Source organism: Mastigoproctus giganteus, chromosome 8, assembly GCF_048544385.1.
Source record: "Mastigoproctus giganteus isolate SK-2022 chromosome 8, ASM4854438v1, whole genome shotgun sequence".
Taxonomy (NCBI): domain Eukaryota; kingdom Metazoa; phylum Arthropoda; class Arachnida; order Uropygi; family Thelyphonidae; genus Mastigoproctus; species Mastigoproctus giganteus.
In genome coordinates, this window is record NC_143582.1 from 83321979 (window position 1) to 83335223 (window position 13245).

Below are 13245 nucleotides of genomic sequence, written 5' to 3' on the forward strand. Positions count from 1 at the left end.
GAAACTCGACATGGGGAACAAAATTTTTAAATCAACTAGATGACTGTTATTTGTATCAACATGTCAGGGAAAGTACTAGAGAAAAGAATATCTTAGACCTCATCATCACCCATGAATCAGATGACATAACAGGGCTGACAGTAGAGGAACCAGTAGCAGGAAGTGATCATGGCATTTTACGGTGGATGATGATGAGAGAGGTAGCAGCAGTAAAAGGCAAAGGAATGGGTTTTAATTTCAGAAAAGGAAATTACGATGCCTTAAGGTACTACATGTCATATAGAGTTAACTTCCATTAACTCTATATGACAAAAGCCTCTACATTCAAATGGAATGGGCAAGTAAGCATCAATGTCTTATTATGGGTGATTTCAATTTGTCTCTAATTGATTGGAGTAAATGGGAAAGAAACTCGACATGGGGAACAAAATTTTTAAATCAACTAGATGACTGTTATTTGTATCAGCATAGTATCAATATTTGTATTAACATAGTATCAATAACTGTGTTATTTGTATCAGTATCGCGCAGAGAATGAACACATTTCAACTGTAGTATGCTTTTAAAACATTAATCACAAATTGAATTTGAATGCGTATATACCATTAAAAAAATACTCCACGAGGAGGGTTCCAAGTTAGATGAATAGTGAAGTTGCCACATTACTTGAGCAGAAAAAGGTGGCATGGAAAGGTTACAGAGCAATAAAAAGTACTGAAGCCTATAACAGCTACAAGGTGATCTGTAATAAAGCCACAGAAAAGGTTCGACAGGCAAAGGCAGTTTATGAGAAATCACTATCAAACAGAGCAAAGAGGGGGGATAAGGAATTCTTCACACATATAAATGCCAAGAAGAGCAGGACAAACCAGATCGGACTTTTACGTAAGGGAAAGGCGATACTATTAAATACACCAGCTGCCATTGCAGATGAACTCAACAGTTATTTTGCATCGATATTTATAAATGAAAAACCTTTTGTGGCAATGGGAAATTGTGGGACGAAGTTGAAAAATATGTAATTAATGATATTGAAATTTCACAAGATTATTTAATGAAAAAACTTTTGAGCCTACAGGCCAGTAAGGCTCCTGGAGTTGATGGAATATACCCCATAATCTTAAGGGAGGCAGCAAGTGAGTGCATTGAACCATTGAGGCTAATTATGCGAGCATCACTAGACTCTGGGGAGATTCCCTTGGATTGGAAAAGTACCAATGTATCTCCCATACATAAGGGTGGCTCTAAAAGTGAAGTGGGAAATTATCAACCTGTCAGTCTGACTTCAGTGGTAGGGAAAATCACGGAGGCAATGATCAAGGGTGGAATTCAGTATCATTTGGATCAAATTGAAATTCTCAAGGATACTCAGCATGGTTTTGTAAAGGGAAAATCATGTTTAACAAATCTGGTTCGCTATTTCGAAAGGGTCAGTCACGAGCTGGATTTAGGAAATAATTTCGATATTGTTTATTTAGATTTCAGCAAAGCTTTTTACTCAGTCCCACATGAGCGGTTGCTTTATAAGTTGGAACAGGTTGGAATCACTGGGAAAATCCTCAGATGGATAGCAGGATGGCTTCAGGGCAGGAGGCAGAGGGTTGTGATAAATGGCTATTCCTCAGATTGGGTTGATGTAAGAAGTGGGGTTCCCCAAGGATCAGTATTAGGACCACTGTTGTTTTTAATTTTCATAAATGACAATTGAAGGGATAGAGGGCGTGATATTAAAATTGGTAGAGTGGTTAATGATCACTGCCAAGCTGAACTTCTTCAGAGAGACCTAGATAGACTTCAGGAATGGTCAGAAAAATGACAGCTATGCTTTAATCCAACAAAGTGTAAGGTATTACACCTGGGAAATGGTAATCCCAAATTTATTCACTTGGTGGAGTTCAACTAAACCCAGTACTGGAGGAAAGGGACTTGGGTGTTACGATATGGTCAGACATGAAATTCTCTGAGCATTGTAAACAGGTTGCAAGGAAGGTCCATGGTGTCCTATCGATGATCTATCGAACTTTTGCAAGTAGAGATAGGGACGTGATAATCCCATTATATAAGGCTTTTGTTAGACCACACTTGGAATACTGTGTTCAAGTATGGAGACCGCACCTAAAGAAAGATATCGAGCTTCTTGAAAGGGTGCAAAGACGGGTAACTCGCCTGGTGAGATCGGCAAAAGGGCGTCCTTATGAAGAAAGACTTCGAATATGTGGGTTGCAGAGTTTGGAAACTAGACACCTTAGAGGAGATTTGATTGAGGTGTTTTAAGGCTCTGAGAGGCATCAGTAAAATGAATGAGGATGAAATTTTCAAGATTATAAATGATGCTAGAACTAGGGGACATAAATTCAAGTTACGGGGGAAATGTTTAGATTGGACTGCAGGAAGTTTTATTTTAGCCAGCGAGTTATATTACTGGAATAAGTTGCCTACATGGGTGGTAGAGGCTGACAGTTTGGGGAAATTCAAAGGTCATCTGGATAGTACCTTCGGGTGAGGGAAGCGCATAGGATGATAGGTTTAATTTCCTTTTTTTTTATTAATTATTATTATTTATTTATTTTATTTATTTTTTTTTTGGCTGGTGCAGCATAAGCCATAGGCTTTCTTGCACCATGCGGCCATTACTAATATTAAAACAAATATTTTTAAGTCATTAAAATTGCTAAATTTTAAAAAGAATTTTATATTTTAGAGAGCAGGAACTGTAACAGAATATCAACCATTTGATCCTCAGAGTGATGCACAAGCACTGAGGAAAGCAATGAAAGGATTAGGTAAGTTCTATAACAGATAAGTAGGCATGATATGGCAGTTTTTTAAACCTCTAGATAATTGTTTTTTACATTGTTGCTTTAGAGTGTATCTTTCATTAATCTGTTGCCATTTGCACAGAGTCTGACAGGTTCCTTTTGAATATAACTTGCATATTATCTGTTAATGACTAAAATGCTGATTTTTTTTTTTTTTTTTTTTCTACCTTCCTAAATGTAATAAAACATTTATTTGAAATGTTTTTGAAGTGAAAAATAGTGTTTACTTGGAATTATACATACAATTAACTTTCAGGTCTTGCATGATTATTTCTATTTTTGCTTGAACGTTCTAGTTTCACTTTCAGTGTCTCATGAACAACAGTTTAGTCACATGGCTCATAGGTTGATGTGTGGCATAGGCATCTGCTACAGAAAATAATACCTCTGTGTTTTATGCTTTCAGTTTCAGCAGAATTAATATATTTTTTAAATATTTAAATTAAATTAAAAAATACGTAAAATAAGAATTATAACACATTTAAGAAAGAAAGAAATATTGCTCTACTTTTTTTTTTCTATGAAAACACCAAACATGAAAAGTATTAGAACAGTATAGTACTTAGTACTGTCCGTGGGTTGAAGATTGAGTGGATGAAAGAAGAAAATTGTTGCCATTAGACTTAAATTTCTGTAGATTGTGATTTTCAGGATATTAGCATTAGTGATGCAAGAAAACAAGCTTATGAAGCATCAGCAGGGTAAAAAAAAATAAAAAAACCCTTCCCATTTCACCCATTCATTCACTCCAAATGTTTGTCCAGTTCTGTCTTGAACTTATTTAAGTTGCTGACTTCCACTACAACAGACGGCGCCGCCGTAGCCTGGTAGGCAGGAGCAGCAGTGCATAGCACACACTTCTTAATTAGACTGGGGTTCGAGCCCATGACTACCAAATATGGAGGATGCGGAAAGGTCAGGGAATGACCACCGCATATCCCCAGAGCAATATGGCCTTAGTTGCTAATGCTCCTAAAAACCAAATAACAACAACAACTACAACAGATGGAAGTTTGTTTCAACTATCAACCACCCGCTAGCTAAAGGCAAATTTCCACACATCTATTCTACAATTGTTCTTCCTCAATTTGAATTTATGCCCCACAGGTGAGTAATCTGAGCAAGAGGAAGAATCTCATTAGCAACGAGCTTGCTCAATCCATTCAAGGCCTTAGACACCTCAGTTAGATCACCTCACAGTTGCCTAGTCTCCAGAAGCTGCAATTTGCAGAATATAAGCCTTTCTTGGTAACACCAACCCTTTGTTCCACTCATCAATCAATCTGGCGCCTCCGTAGCCAGGTGGGAAGGAGCAGCAGTGCATAGCACACGCTTCTTGATTAGACCGGAGTTCAAGCCCGTCACCACCAAATACGGAGGATGTGGAAAGGTCAAGGGAATGACCACCGCATATTCCCGGAGCAATATGGCCTTAGTTGCTAATGCTCCTAAAAAACCAAATAACATAACTCATCAATCTCGTCCTTCTCTGTACTTCTTCCAGTAGGACTACATCTTTCCTAAAATGAGGCTCCAGACCTGTATATAGTACAGGGAGTCCTCGTATAACACGATAGTTGTGTTCGTAGAAACCCTCATGTAATGCAAAATCGTGCAATATAAACAAAGGCCCTATGGGAAAAATAGGGTTAGGTGTCGACCACCCAAGATTGAACACACATTTGTAACCAAAACATTACCAAACACAATAAATAATCGTAATAAAATATTGCTAATGCTTTTCCTTCTGTCGTAGTTTTTTGTTTGATTTTCTATCCAAACAGATGACAGCTGTTCCATCTCTTCCAATTCTTTGTATCTTAATCTAATGGATTTTAATTACACTTTGAATTGTTCCTGCTATGAAATTTGTTTTTATTTTTTCTGCTTTCTTTTTAATTCTCAGCGTTGCCTCATTTAGGTCTGTAGCACGTGCAATATCACATGGTCTTTCATTTCGCTCAAAGCTTTTCACAATTTCATATTTTTTCTCTATCAACAGGGGCAGACTGGCCATAAGCCTTACCGGGGAAACCCCGGTGGGCTGGAGGCCGGTGTGATTTTGGCCATAAACCATAGTATGAGGCCACTATAAATTTTCCCGGGTAAGAATTTTTGACCCAGTCTGCCTCTGTTTATCAATATTGCTTTTCTTTTTTCTCTGAATCTGCAGTGTCTTCACAAGGACGCTTCCTGGTGAAGACACTGCAGATTCAGAGAAATTTTTCACTCATTTTTAGGGAATAAAACACAATTACAAAACGAGGAGGCACGCTTGATACACATAAACAAAGCTGCGTGCATGTAGCAACTGAATAAACAACACCGTAAAGACAGATACACCATTAACACCTAACATTTTACTAAAGCACATTTCTGGGGATTACTACCATAAAACAATAAAAACAATTTCCAGTTGCATTCCTGCTAGTGGAATCTGTTATAAACTGGTAGTAAACTCGATCTAATTGCATTTGCGATTATACCGATAGCTGGAATTGTGTTGGTTTTTATGTTATTATGGTGAAATGTGTTTCCCCTTCACTCATATAAAAAACAAACACATTTTCAGAATCTTCTCTTCATTCATCGTGTTGCGTTTGGTTGGGGTGATGCTGCGTTTGACTGCCATTTCTTGTAAACACAAAGGCGAATCGTGTATAAGCGAATTCGGTTCGTGTTATATAAGATATCGTTCCCCTATTTATAATTCATGTATGATCGAATTTGTGTAGTGTAAACACGTGTTATACGAGGACTGACTGTACTCAAAATGTGGATTGACCATTGCAATCACCTTTATTCCTGCTAGCAAAATTCCTGTATATCATTGACAAGAAACCATGAGCTACTCTTGCAGCCTTTTTGCACTGTTCAGACAACTTCATATCTGACTGCACAATTACTCCCAGGTCCTTTTCATTCTCCACTACACTGAGTGTAGTACCACCCAGTTGATACATTACTCTGGGGTTACTGCTACCCGTATGCAGTACGTAACGGGGAACATCCTTTATAAAAAGGATAGGTGGAACAGGACCAGGGTATGTCTGCCAGGGGCAAAGGTTGATGATGTTGTAGAGCAGATATCATCTTTTAGGGGCACAAAAGGTGATATAGTTGTACACGTTGGCACTAATGATATTAAGAGTAGGAGACCGGCAGAATTACTTAACAAGTACAGGTCACTGTTGAAAAAAAGCCGTGAAATAGGGTTGAATTTGAAAGTGTCTGCAATTCTGCCCAGACACGTTAAGAGGGAGTATATGATGAGAGCCTTGTCGATCAATTCGGCCCTGGAAAGATTGTGCAAGGCTCAAGGAATAGAATTTTTTTCAGCCTGGACTGTACTTGTTAACAGGAGAGACTGCTTCTACAGGGATGGGATACACTTAAATAGAAAGGGTGCAAGAATATTTGCTGATGCTATCAAGGCAGTGTTAGGTGGGTCGGAAAACTGATAGCTTGGGGGGATACAAGGACTAATAGTTTAACAGTAGCCGTAGGCAGAGGTGAAGGTGATTCTTGCACAACTTCTATTAGAATAAGTAGCGACCTGGAGCGAGGGGTGTTGGGGGTTACAGGGACGGATGGCAGTCATCGTGAAACAGGTGGGTATATGGGATGTGTTAGAGTAATTAAGAATAAGAATAGGTGCATGTATACTTGCATGTATACCAATGCTAGAAGTATAGTAAATAAATTTGATGAATTTGAAGTGTTGGTCAAGACATCAAAGGCGGATATTGTTGGGATATCAGAGACGTGGTGTCACACAGATATAAGGAATGCTGAACTGGAATTTGGGTAGTACAATGTGTACAGAAAGGATAGACAGGATAGGAATGGAGGAGGTGTTATGCTGTTAATAAAGAAAAACATAAAATCAAAAGAAGTGCATCCAGTTGATATAGATGAACAGTGCGCTGTTGAGTCAGTTTGGTGTGACATAAGCACTGCGAAAGCAAAAATAAGAGTAGGAGTGTGTTATAGGCCTAATGACTTGATTGAGTACAATGAACAATTGTACAGAGAAATAGAGTGGGCTAGTAAATCAGAATGTCTTATAATAGGGGATTTTAACTTCCCAGATATTGACTGGAACTTGTGGGTTGGTCACTCACACACTAGTCAGACTTTTGTGGATTTATTGGATGATTGTTTTCTGCAGCAGCATGTTCGAGAGGCAACCAGAGAAAGTAATACTCTTGATCTGGTTATCAGCAGTGATCATTCATGTATTAGGAATTTGCAGGTAAAAGAACCACTAGGTGGCAGTGATCACAGTGTACTGACGTGGGATTTACTTAAAGATTTAACTAGATTCTACAGGGATGGGATACACTTAAATAGAAAGGGTGCAAGAATGTTTGCTGATGCTATCGAGGCAATGTTAGGTGGGTCGGAAAACTGCTAGATTGGGGGGATACAGGGACTAATAGATTAACAGTAGCCACTGGCAGAGGTGAAAGTGATTCTTGCACTGCTTCTATTGGAATGAGCCGCAGCCTGGAAAATAAGATGCAGGATATTTCAGAGACTGCTGGGAATCATTGGGGTGCAAGTAAACACATGGGTTGTGTTAGGGTAGCTAAGAAAAAGAACAGGTGCATGTATACTTGTGTGTACACCAATGCTAGGAGTTTAGTAAATAAATTTGATGAATTTGAGGTATTGCTCAAAACATCAAAGGCAGATATTGTTGGGATATCAGAGACGTGGTGTCACACAGATATAAGGGATGCAGAACTGCAATTTGGGGAGTACAACATCTACAGAAAGGATAGACAGGATAGGAAGGGGGGAGGGGGTTATGCTATTAGTTAAGAAACACATAAAAACCAAGGAAGTGAAGCCAGTCGACATCGCTGGACAGTGCAGTGTTGAGTCAGTTTGGTGTGACATAAGCATTGGGAGATCAAAATTGAGAGTAGGAGTGTGCTATAGGCCTAATGACTCTGATGAGTATAATAAGAAACTGTACAGGGAAATAGAGTGGGCCAGTAAATCAGAGAGTCTTATAATGGGAGATTTTAATTTCCCAGATATTGACTGGAATTTGGGGGCTGGTCACTCACACACTAGCAGGGCTTTTGTGGATTTATTGGATGATTGTTTTCTACATCAGCATGTTCGGGAGGCAACTAGAGGGAGTAATACTCTTGATTTGATTATCAGCAGTGATTCTTCATGCATTAAGAATCTGCAGATAAATGAACCACTAGGTGGCAGTGATCACAGTGTGCTGAAGTGGGATTTGCAGGCAGATATGAAGTTCTCTGAGCAGTGCAGACGAGCTGCAAGAGTAGCTCATGGTGTATTGTCAATGATATATAGGAATTTTTCTAGCAGGGATAAGGAGGTGATTATTCCCTTATATAAGGCAATGGTCAGGCCACACCTAGAGTACTGTATACAGGCCTGGAGGCCTCATTTCAGGAAGGATGTAGAGCTGCTGGAACGAGTACAGAGAAGGGCAACAAGATTAGTGAATGGAACAAAGGGGTGCTCTTACGAAGAAAGGCTTAAGTTTTGCAAATTACAGTGTCTGGAGACTAGGCACCAGCGAGGTGATCTGATAGAGGTGTATAAAGCCTTGAATGGTTTAAGCATGCTCAATGCTGATGGGATTCTTCCTCTAGCTCAGAAAAATCACCTGAGAGGGCATAAATTCAAATTGAGGAAAGACAGATGTAGGATAGACGTGCGGAAATTTGCCTTTAGCCAGCGGGTGGGTGGTTGGTTGGTGGAACAGACTTCCATCCCTTGTCGTGGAGGTTGATAGCCTAAATAAGTTTAAGGTTCAGCTGGACAGGTATTTTGAACGAACAGAGGGGTGAAGTGGAAGTGGGGTTTTTTTTTTTTTTTTTTTTGGCTGATGCTGCATAAGCTTGCTTTCTTGCATCAAATGCCTCTACTAATGCTAATGCTAATGTAGTCACAAAGGAACTGGATGCAAAGAATAATTTGATATTATATATTTGGATCTTAGAAAGGCTTTTGATATTGTTGCACATGGAAGACTGCTGCACAAATTGGAGCAGTGGGGCATTGGAGGCAAATTGCTGTTATGGATAAAGGGATGGTTGAGAGGGAGAAGACAGATTGGTAATCAATGGACACTGCTCTTCGTGAACTAATGTTATTAGTGTAGTCCCCCAGGGTTCAGTGTTTCGTCCTTTGTTGTTTTCTGTATTCATTAATGATACTGATGATGGTATATCTGGATTAATGTCCAAGTTTGCAGACGATATGAAGGTTGGCAGGGTTGTTAATGACAGTAATGATAGTACGCTACTGCAACAGGATCTGGAAAAGTTGAGCAGATGCGCTGAGTGGTGGCAACTGAAGTTTAACGTTGACAAATGTTAAATGCTGCATATGGGTAGCAGTAACCCGAGAGTAATGTATCAACTGGGTGGTACTACACTCAGGGTAGTGAGAATGAAAAGGAACTGTGCAGGCAGATATGAAGTTTTCTTAGCAGTGCAGACGGACTGCAAGAGTAGCTCATGGTGTCTTGTCAATGATATAAAGGAATTTTTCTAGCAGGGATAAGGACGTGATTATCCCCTTGTATAAGGCAGTGGTCAGGCCACACCTTGAGTACTGTGTACAGGTCTGGAGGCCTTATTTTAAGATAGATGAAGAGCTGCTGGAACGAGTACAGAAAAGGACAACGAGATTGATGAGTGGAACAAAGTGTTGGTGTTACCTAGAAAGGCTTAAGGTCTGAAAATTACAGCTTCTGGAGACTAGGCACCTGCGAGGTGATCTAATTGAGGTGTATAAGGCCTTGAATGGATTGAGCAAGCTCATTGCTAATGAGGTTTTTTCTCTTGCTCAGATTACTCACCCAAGGGGCATAAATTCAAATTGTGGAAAGACGATTGTAGAATAGATGCAAAAATTCGCCTTTAGCCAGCAGGTGGCTGACAGTTGGAACAAACTTCAGTCTGTTGTAATGGTGGTTAGCAACTTAAATAAGTTCAAGGCAGAACTAAACGAACATTTGGAGTGAATGGATGGGTGAAATGGGAAGGATGTTTTTTTTTTCCCAATGATGCTTTATAAGCTTGCTTTCTTGCATCATATGCTCTGCTAATGCCAATACTAATTTGCCCTTCTTTCTTTATTTTCTTTTCCGTTATTATTTTTGTTATTCTTCACAGTCTATTAATTAATTGTAATTTTAATTTATTTAATATTGTTGTAGTGAGCTTAGTTACCAGACACTTCTCATATACTCTGATTTTATATTCTAGTTTCTTATTTATTCTTTGTGTTCTAGTTGGCAGTTCGGTATTTCATTGTGAAAGTGTGCTTAAGCTATCTAGGTTTTACTTTTTCACTGCATAATGGCCACTGTTTTGCAATATATTGTACCACTGTTGTGCAATCTATTAGTGGGCTGATAGTGTTTTGCCAGTTGCTGTCTGATACATTGATTTGTGTGACATTTGAAATGCAGGGATTCCATGACTGTGGGCGCCTCTGTAGCCAGGTGGGCAGGAGCAGCGGTGCGTAGCACACGCTTCTTGATTAGACCGGGGTTCGAGCCCGTGACCACCAATTATGGAGGATGCAGAATGGTCAGGGAATGACCTCCGCATATCCCCGGAGCAATATGGCGTTAGTTGCTAATGCTCCTAAAAAAAAAAAAAACCCCAAATAATCCAAGCCTGTTATTGTCCTGTGGCCGTCTGATGAGATAGGCCTAAATAGTTGTGCTATTTAAGTTGCTTCGTTTATTGGTCTTATTGCTGTGAAAGGTTTACAATATCTGAGTTATGACATTTCACATTATTTGGCTTCACTATTTTCAGGGGAAGCCAGTCTAAATTTATTCATAACTGGCTTGTAAATTAGCTGTAGTGGTTTTCTGTTTAAAGTGTTCAAATTTTATAGGCACATATTCCTTCCATAACACTCAACTTTTTTCAATTTGTCCTCCCCCCTCTGTTCTATCTATTGTTTATTTAAGTACTAGTTTTTGTTGTATTTCCTTCTCACAGGCCTTATCCATTCTGCTGACCTATTTTAATTTACATATTCAACTTAATGAACGTTTTATATATATATGCATATGCATGCACACATATATATGTACTTGCACAAAAAAGAAATTTTGTCACTGACCTTCTACCAGATTACCATAAGTATGATTAGAGCTATTATAGTCAGTTGAAAATGATGCACTTTGGCTGGGAAGAGTTTCATGTTATACTGTTATTTATACATTATATTTTTTATTATTTTCTATTTGAAGTTATTACATTATTAATAATCCTTGTTTGTTGAGATAATTTGGTGATTATTAGAGCTCAGCATGTCTAGAAACATATATCCTGAATACATGTACATTGTAACAATATAAGAGCAATACTAGACAGGTGCTTAAAGTGCAGCATTGGGAAACACCTTCAAATGCCTGGTTTTACAGGAAGCAGAGGGAAAAGGCATGCAAACTAGATGGCCATGTTGGACGATGTTACCTGGCGTTCAGTGCCTGCTGATGTTGTCGGAGATGTTGCAAGTGCCAGCGACTTGGCGTTTATATTGCCTGAGGAGAAATTCTCCCCATGCCTGGAGAAGACTGTTTGACACTGAGAAATTTATTAGGTGGAAAGGAGGCCTGCCTTGTACAACATGGCATTAAAGGATTAATTACCCCAGAAGACTAACAAAAGTTTTTAATGAAATTTATTATATGTGAGGGAAAGTATTAAATAATTTAAAAAATCTTTTGATTGCCACATACATTTTGAAATTTGTTGTACATAGTTTCTTATTTTTCAGAATTTTAATTTTTTACTAAATACTAATATTTATTTTAAAAAATTTTAGTATTTATATTTTAGTATTTTGCCATGAAAGGGTGGCAACATGGCAACATTGTTGAAAACTACAAAAAGTGAGTCACTGGTGGTATCCAATGCAATGTTAGAAATGCCCCTTCTAATTTGAAATGATCTGACGTGTAGTTTGCTGTTTTGGAGGCATTTACAGTGTCAGCTGATGCTTCAGCACTTTAAACTCCCATCTAGTATAGCCCTAAGAATCCCATTTAGCACAGTTATTTTTAATAATGCATCTCTAAATGGGATATTGTATATTGTTATCTGTAACTACCTTGTACAACATGTAATGTTTTTGCAACATTTTTATCTTTTTACTTTATAGGTACTGATGAAAAAACAATAATACGTATTTTGGCACATCGCACTAATATGCAAAGACAGTACATTAGTCAGGCATTTAAGACAATGTACGGAAAGGTAATTCTGTTTTTCTTTTTTTAGTTCAGTTTCTACATATAGCATAACCTGATTTAACCAGCAATAGTCCTGGTGGGTTGATTAAATCTAAGGAGTTTGGTGACTTCATGCTATTCATCTACCCCGTCAACAAAGCTGAAACTCTCAGTACCTTTCAATAAAAATGTTTGATTTCTCCATTGAAAATTCCACAGGTCTCTGTTAGATTTATATGATTTATGAAAACAGGAAAAATGTTGGATCAAGTATGAAATGCTACTTAGCCTTTTTAGTTTATTTCCAGTGTAAATAGTAATATTGCTCTCTCTAAAACTTGCTTTGTAAAGAGTTATTTCATATGCTAGATTTTTGATGCTTCTGTAGTGAACTAGCTACTGTTAGCATGTGGCAGTTAGTTAAGCTGATGCCTTTGCTCAGCTAAAGTGTCTGCATGCTTCCATGTAATTGTCGGGAACAGAATGGTGTCTTTAGATATGGATGAACAAAGTGACAGCTGTTTCTGGCAACAGTGTGTGATGGAGTTTCTGTTCAAATCAGGTGATAAGTCAGCCACATCTATCGATTGAAAACTCATGGCAGTCCATGGGGACCAGACAGTTGATTGGAGTAATTCCCATAGGTGGCTCCATTGGCTTGGGAAGGTGATTTCGATATCAAGGACAAACCAAGAGCTGGAAAACCATCTGTTACAAATTGTGAAAATGAAGACCTCATTCGAAATGACAGGTGATGGATGCTGCAAAAATATCAAAATGAAGTGTTTTGACTATCATCAACAGATTGGGGTACAGGAAAATCTGTTCTCGGTGAGTGCTTAAGCTGTTCACATGAGAGATGATGGCTGAGAGGAAAGAGATCTGTGAAGAACTTCTAGAGACTGCCAAAGTGTATTCACTGCTTGGAAAGAATGCTGGCGAAAATGCAGCGAATGTGGTGGTTCTTACATTGAGTGATATTTTCAAAGTTGTAAGATTGTATTTTATGTATATGAAGTATGGTCACAATATCTCAGATAATAATTATATCTTATACTTATTGATCCGCCCTTGTGCTTCAAGACAAGACCTGGGAACGTGAAATTTTCAGCAAAATTTGTCTCATATTCTCTGATAATCACAGAGAGTGGACAGTTCTTGTATGTCAAGATC

At 38.5% G+C, this 13245-nt stretch overlaps 1 protein-coding gene across 1 annotated transcript in view; it reads left to right on the forward strand.

Annotated features, from left to right (window-relative positions):
* Positions 1-13245, forward strand: part of LOC150081685 (annexin B9-like) — a 208120-nt gene that overhangs the window by 91419 nt on the left and 103456 nt on the right. Inside the window, exons 4-5 of the mRNA XM_090380286.1 lie at positions 2702-2783; positions 12003-12097. Coding sequence (XP_090236412.1) covers positions 2702-2783; positions 12003-12097 — 177 coding nt within the window. The remainder of the gene's footprint in view (positions 1-2701; positions 2784-12002; positions 12098-13245) is intronic.